Genomic DNA, 7,997 nt, shown 5'->3' with positions numbered 1-7,997 from the left:
GGAAAATTGAACAACTCGGCAAAAAATGCTTAGCATGTTCAACCCTTTCTGCTAGAGTATACAGGAAGCACTCTACCGTACTAGGTCTGCAACTCAGGCTACCAGCTCTCAAGCTCCTTCCTTAGATTCAACATGGGAACACAACTTAGAGAATATGACGGAATCCTGGCCTCACTCCAGTAGCAAACATTTCTACACAGTAGACTGCAGCACCAAACATTTCTACTCAGTAGACATATAAACCTACAAACTTACCACTACTTCACGCCTGACATTATCTCCACTACCTACAATACCATGGTACCTCAACCCACTCATAAAAACGGCATCCATGATGTTTTGTTTTACCCACCTGTCACATACTTCTCTCCTCTTGCCAGATCCCTCTCTTCTAATCACCCATCTATCACCTATAGCTCTCCTCTTTCCAGACCCCTCTCTTATCTCTCTTCTCAAATCATCAGCAAGCATATCTTCCTACGGAAACAATCTCCTTTCCTTCCCCCTCAAGCAACCTCCTTTTCTTCCTATAAAAGGTCTTCCAAACCTCCAATGGAAGGCATCCTCCTAGAAGCAGCGTACAAGTTGTCTTAGTTTCAGTCTCAGTGCGGGCAGTTTATGTTTAATTCTCTTGTAAGTTTCAGTCTCAGTGCGAGCAGTTTCTGTTTAGTTCTCTTGTAAATTTCAATCTCAATGTGAGCAGTTTCTGTTTAGTTCTCTTGTAAGTTTCCCTTATGTAAGTTTCCTTATGTAATCTCCTTATGTAAGCATATCTATATGTAAATCTCTGCGTGCTATTTTACCAGTTTTATTTCAGCTTGTTTGTTTTATTTTAGTTCCTTGTAAATTTCTATGATAAATAAAGGAACTTTGTTCATATGGTGAACTAAACTCCCTGACTTGGTCAGGAGGGCTCTACCTTGTTACTCCCACCTACTCCTTGCTCTTTCCCCTCTTCCTCGGTCCTTTTCTAAGTAATCAATGGATAAACAGCAATTATGTCAGGAATAACTGAAATATTCGCCAAATATCTCCTGTGCAAGCTAAGTAAGAAGGGTTTACTACCCGAAGTCTTATGAAATAGTTAGGGCAACGATTCAACAGTGAGATCCTGTATACGTGAGGTTCCCTGGAAGATAAACAAAGGAAGTTGTAGGGAAGATAAACAAGGTACCCTATCTCCTAACCTAGTCTCTCTCTCTAAACGAAAAACAATCCCTAATCACCCTGAACCAAATATCTAACCACCCCAACCTTAAAACAGACATTGTTTTAAGAAAACCACCCACAATAACAACTTTACAACTATTATCAGTATATATATAAATATTAGTTACTATATATATATATATATATATATATATATATATATATATATATATATATATATGAGTTATCATATTATTGGTACAAATAAATTGATAGATATATGTTAATTAGGCTAATTTGTCAATTAGCCTAATTATAGTTTCCTTAAAATAACCCCCTTATTTGTATATAAATATGTCTTACTTTTCAATAAAGTGATGGATTCTTTTTATCTTAATTAACATGATATCAATGTAAAATTAGGGTTCCATCCGCGTCACCCCTTATTGTCATCGCTGCTTTGTTTTCTTCTCTCCGTGTCAAAATTAGGAAGTCGCCTCCCACCGATTCATTTCCTCCTCTCAACGGCCACCGACTCTCTTCCTTCTCTTGACGGCCACCGACTCTCTTCCTTCTCTCGACAGCGCAGTCTGGGCTCCTCTTCCTTCTCTCGACGGTGCTGCCTTCCACCGGCCTCTCTGCCACACCACTCTGATCCTTTCTTTGGCAATTTTATTTTAGTGTTGCGTTCTGGGCGTTATCATCTGGAACCTGCAGATCTGTTCGCGTTCAACAAAGTCGGCCACCGCCACCCCTTCTTCCCTTGTTCATTCGCCTCATACACCTACACACCAACCCGACAGTCTTCTGCGCCAGGTCGCTCTCGCCCGCTACCTTGGCGTCTCCACTAACTTTCTGGTCAGCCACTTCGTTATCTTCATGCGCTTCACCGAGCTATCACACAGGGTGTTTGCCAACGTTTGTCCCAACGTCTTCCACCTCATCGAACATCCCTTCGAGAAGTTCTTTGCCGAGCACAACTTCTTCGACTGGAAGCACAAGTGCTCTCCACCTACGTCAACATTCACCAAAGCTTGATCGCCGCCCACATCTCCAGGTGGCTTTAGAGTTACAACGACTAAAGCTCCAGTGAGAAACAGCGGTCACTGTTCTCATCGAGCAGTCGTCGTCACTGCCCTCCCTGGTTGTAGTTTCTCTGGTCACCGACGTCGTGCGCAACCAGAGAAGCTGACAATTCCGAAAGTTGTCACTGCTCTCTTCTTGCTTAGCAGCGTCCGCCATTGCTCTCTTCTCCTTGACGTCTTGGTCCTCTTACTACAGAAAACAGAGAAGTTTCATTGCTCTCCTCTTCTAGCAGCCATAGAGGTATCTTGGACTTTCTTCGGCAGGAATAAGAGAAGTCTTCCTTCCTCTTTTATTTGACTTCCTTTGGGATAAAATCTTATGGCTGAAAATAAGCCTTCTTTTGTGACAGATATGATACCAGTGATGTCTAAAATCACGAACTATAAGCTAAATGATTTGAACTATTTGAATTGGAGTAAGATGGTTCGTCTTTATCTACGAAGTATTGACAAAGATGGTCATTTAAACCCTCCTCAAGATGATTCAAAGCAGACATGGCTTAGAGAAGATGCTCGATTGTTCCTCCAGATTCAGAATTGTATTTAGTGAGAAAAAAGGTTTGATCAATCATTATGAATTTATTAAAGAACTAATGGATTACTTGGAATTTCTGTGTTCTGGGAAATGAAATCTCTCTCGCATGTATGAGGTTTGTAAAGTATCGTGTGGAAAAACAAGATCAACCTCCCATCAATTATTTTATGGCATTCAAGAAGACATATGAGGAGTTTAATATGCTTTTGCCCTTTAGCCCTGATATGAAGGTTCAACAACGCCAACGAGACTAAGTCACAAGTCCTCTCTGGTTCTGATGTCTCTGCTTGACAAGATGTATTTAGTCGTATTTTTCGTACAGAAAATACTGCACTCATTTCACTAAGTGGTGCTTTGGTGAGTTGCAATACTAAATATGTACCTGGAAGACCAACTAGTCACAATGGAAACAAAGGAGGTGGCTCACATGGCTTTGAAACTCGAACGCCAAATTCGGATAGTATTATATGCAACTACTGTCGTAAGTTGGGTCATACTAAGTTTGAGTGTAGAAAATTACCGTATAAAAATTAGCAAAACCACTTATAGCCCATATTGCACCCTCTAATGATGCCTCGAATAAATCGGTCCTTATCTCTGCAGATGAATTTATCAAATTCTCAAAATATCAGGAATCACTCAAGTCTTCATCTTCCTTTATCACTACTATTGCTGATTCATGTAAACAAAACGCATGTCTTCTTTCCTCCTCTTCCAAATAGATGATTGATTATGGTACCACAAATCATATGACAGATAATTCTAGTCTATTTTTTACTTGTTAGTCCAAATCTAACATTACTTTAGTTGATGTGTCTCTATCTTGTTCGTGAGTCTAGCACTATTAATCCTACTCCTTTTCTTTCTCTATCCTCTATCTTACATTTACCAATTTATCCTTTAATTTGCTCTCTGTCAGTCAACTAACTCGTAATCTTAAATGTTGCATCTCATGTTTTCCTAATCATTGTTTATTTCAGAATCTTTTGAAGAAGAAGATTATTGGTAAAGGATATGAGTCTGGAGGTCTTTACATTCTTGACACACCGCTCTCATATTCTTTTGTTGGCTCAAGTATCACTTCTCCGTTCGAGGCCCATTGTAGATTGGGACATCCATATCTACCTTTGCTCAAAAAGCTTTATCCACAATATGATAAGGTGTCTTCATTAGATTGTGAGTCGTGCCCGTTTGCAAAACATGACCGTCTTAGTTCAAGTCCTAGAGTAAATCAATGTGTTACTATTCCTTTTGAATTAGTTCATTCCGATATTTGGGGTCCTTGTCCTGTTCTATTTAAATCTGGTTTTAGATATTTTGTTATTTTTGTCGATGATTACTCTCGTGTAACCTAGTTATATTCAATGAAAAAACATTTTGAGTAATTTTCTTTGTTTTGTGTCTTATGTTGAAATTAAACTCAATTCAATACATTCATCCGTAATTTATGAAGTGATAATGCTAAGGATTATATGTCCTATTTATTCCAGCCGTATATGGGTTAAAATGGCATATTTCATAAAACCTCATGTTGACACTTCATCCCAAAATGGTGTAGTTGAACATAGAAATAGGCATCTTCTTGAAATCGCACAGGCATTTTTATTTCAAATGAATGTTCCCAAACCTTTTTGAGTTGATGTAGTGTCTATAGCATCTTTTCTCATTAACTGCATGTCATCCTCTGTTCTTTATGGTGAGATCCCTTACAAAATCCTTTTTCCTAATAAGTCGTTATTTCCTAGTAACCCTAGGATATTTGATAGCACTTGTTTTATTGAGGATGTTCGTCCACATGTCACTAAATCAAATCACAAGTCTTTGAAGTGTATCTTCCTTTGTTATTCTCATCTTCAAAAAGGTTATAGGTGTTATTGTCCCAGTATTAACAAATATCTTATCCCAATTGATATAACATTCATGAAAGACACTTTATTTTCCATCCTCACCAATTCTGACTCACCAAAGGGAGGATGCTGATTTATTGGTACTTTAACATTCATGAAAGACACTTTATCACCCTCCGCACTAGTCCCAGAATTGACTCCTGTCAAACCTCCTGTTATTCAAGTATACTCCATGTGTCACCCTCTAGATTCATGTCCTGCACCGAGTCCCAAGCGATGATCTTCCTATTGCATTACACAATGGTGAACGACAATACTTATCCTACTTTTGTTTCTTATAACATCTTGTCATCTTCCTCTTGTTCTTTTATTGCTTCACTTGATTCTGTCTCTATTCCTAAAAATGTGCGTGAGATCATATTTAATCCTGATTGGAAAGAAGCAATGATAAAGGAAATGAATGCTTTAGATGACAATGGCACTTGGGACTTGGTTGATCTACCTTCAAGGAAACGGGTTATTGGATGCAAATGGGTATTCGCAGTTTCAGTACATCTAGATGGGTCAGTTGCCAAATTAAAAGCACGTCTTGTAGCTAAAGAATATGCTCAGATTTATAGGATGGATTATTCTGACACTGTTTCTCCTATTACAAAGTTGGCATCTGTTCGATTATTTATTTCAATGACCGCTAGCGCCTTTACATCAACTTGATATTAAGAATGCTTTACATCAATTTCGTTTGACGTGACGAAGACTCCTCACAATCCTACAACACAAAAACGTCAATGCCGGGTCGGGAAGAAGTTCCCGGCGTTGGCCCTCCGATGCTCAAGTCAGTCTTCAGTGATGTAGGAAAGTGGAGAACTGTAACTAAGGCATGTAGAAAACAAAGTTGCGCATACCTTCTTCTGTAGATGGGAACCCCTTTTATAGCGTCACTATAATGTTCGTGCACGCATCTGAAGATATAGGCACATTTTCCTAGGAATCTTAGGAAAAGACAAGTCAAAAAGTGTCTCTGATACCATTCCTTAAACAATAATGCAACTCTCAGATATGACAGCTTGGAAGCTTCTAAAATATGATTTGCATGCTGGACATAATATGTTGCCATGTCTCCCGCACGAGGGTATCGGTCCGATAGAGTTGTTACTCAGCAATGGGCCTTAATCGCGGACTTTCCCAGAGTGTCCGTTCAGACACACTTTAGGTTGATCAAGTGGTCATGCCCGGCCCGACATACGACGCGCCGCTCAGTTGGTTTGCTTTTTGGGCTGGGGCCTTATTGCTCTGACTTTGACCTCCACGTCCGCTGCTTTTCTTCTACTTTGACCCACTAGTGAGGCCCCCTTTCATCACCACATCGATGGTGATCTTCAGGAGTAGATGTATATGGAGCAACCTCCTGGTTTTGTTGCTCAAAGGAGTCAGGGCAAGTTTGTCGTCTACGAAAATTTTTATATGGTTTGAAACAGAGTCCTCATGCTTGGTTTGGAAAATTTAGTCAAATTATTGAAAAATTTGGTATGATAAAAAAAAAGTATAACCATTCAGTATTCTACAAGTAGTCAAGAGCTAGTATCATTCTATTAGTTGCATATGTAGATGATATTGTTAACATTGGAAATGATACTATGGGAATATCATCTCTTAAATCTTTCATTCATACTTGGTTTCATACAAAAGACATGGGGGTACTAAAGTATTTCTTGGGTAATGAAGTTCTCAGTTAAAAAGGTATATTTCTATCTCAGAGAAAATGTCCTCGACTTATTAACTGAAATAGGAAAATTGGGAGCAAAGCTTTGTAGTACTCCAATGACTCAGAACATGTCTCACAGGAGATGAAAAACTATTTGACCATCCTGAAAGATACCGAAGGTTGATTGGGAAGTTGAATTACCTTACTGTCATATATAAAAATTATGGGCACGCTCATATTAAATGTTTTTCATATACAGATTCGGTAGATTCTAAAATGAATAGAAGATCAACTTCAAGTTATTGTATCTTTGTTGGAGAAAATTTAGTCTCATGTAAGGTAAAAAGTAAAACGTTGTGTCACGGTCCAGTGCAAAATAATATGGATATATCAACTCTTGACTGAAGGAGGACTTAAAATTTCAGTGTCAGCTAAACTATGGTGTGATAACCAAGCTACTCTTCATATTGCATCGAATCCTGTGTTTCATGTGCGAACTAAGCGCATTGAAATTAATTGTCATTTTGTTCGTAAGAAAATTTAAACAAAACTTGATTTGTACCGAATATATGAAAACTGGAGAACAACTTAGGAACATCTTCACAAAAGTTTTAAATGGGGTTCGAGTTGATTATCTTTGTAACAAGTTGGGTATGATTAATATCTATGCTCCAACTTGAGGAGGAGTATTACCTGTATATATATAAATATTAGTTACCCTATTTGTATATATATATATATTAGTTATTATATTATTGATACAAATTAGTTAATAGATATATATTAATTAGGTCAATTTGTCAATTAGCCTAATTATAGTTTCCTTAACATAGATCCCTTGTTTGTATATAATAATATAAATATGTCTTACTTTTCAATAAAGTGGTGAATTATTTTTATCTTAATTAACAACGTTCTACTCGAACTTCAACTTTCTACAAAGCATAAAAAAAATAGGGCTAGGTGACAAGGGTGTGTTCATTGCTATCCCGAGACGAAAACAATTCAACAAACTTCAAACGGGCATAACTTTTGACTCTAGTTGAGCCATGGGGCCCACAACCTATCAAATCAAAGTTCGTTACCAAATCTACAATTTGGTATAGGGTGGAACCCGTAACATCTATGTTTTAGGCCCTAAAATATTATTTTCGTGGACATGTAGTGGTGCCTCTTAATTTTATGGAAATTTTGTATCCTAGGAAAATGCCCCCAATTTGTTAGAAAAGATTGTTAGTTTTGGTATTCTTAGAGACTATAAAGGAACCAAGGGGGCACTTGTTTAAGGCATGAAGAGATCAGGAGATTCTCCCCTCCCCATCAAGGGGGTTCCCTTATGACAAGCAACCCTAGGAGAGTCATTTCCAAGGAGCCACCAAAGATTCCGTCCATTATACAGCTTGGAGCTCATCCAGAGACGACGATCGGCACACAACTAAGCATTTTTTTCTCCTTTTTTCCTTGATTTTGAGTTGTAGAATATCTTCTTTCTCATCTTTTAATTGTAACTTCATCTCCAAGGAGTAGTACTCTTAATTCTAGGACGAGAGAGTTAACCCGATTATTTTGTTAACACTTGTTTTATATCAATTAAACTTTCTTTTATCGTATGATTTGTTGATCCATGATCCAGCCTTATTGTGCATACATGATAATGATACTAATCGTGTGTTTTC

The 7,997-nt window shown here is 38.0% G+C and overlaps 1 protein-coding gene and 1 pseudogene across 1 annotated transcript in view; one reads left to right on the top strand and one right to left on the bottom strand.

Annotated features, from left to right (window-relative positions):
• Window positions 1-7,997, bottom strand: part of LOC121986167 (callose synthase 3-like) — a 126,307-nt gene that overhangs the window by 57,995 nt on the left and 60,315 nt on the right. Inside the window, exon 20 of the mRNA XM_042539991.1 lies at window positions 2,534-2,536. Coding sequence (XP_042395925.1) covers window positions 2,534-2,536 — 3 coding nt within the window. The remainder of the gene's footprint in view (window positions 1-2,533; window positions 2,537-7,997) is intronic.
• Window positions 2,554-3,567, top strand: LOC121986165 (annotated as a pseudogene).

This window comes from Zingiber officinale, chromosome 5B (assembly GCF_018446385.1).
Source record: "Zingiber officinale cultivar Zhangliang chromosome 5B, Zo_v1.1, whole genome shotgun sequence".
NCBI classification, from domain to species: Eukaryota; Viridiplantae; Streptophyta; class Magnoliopsida; order Zingiberales; family Zingiberaceae; genus Zingiber; species Zingiber officinale.
Note: the sequence above shows the minus strand (reverse complement) of the source record. Positions and strands in the feature narration are given on the sequence as shown.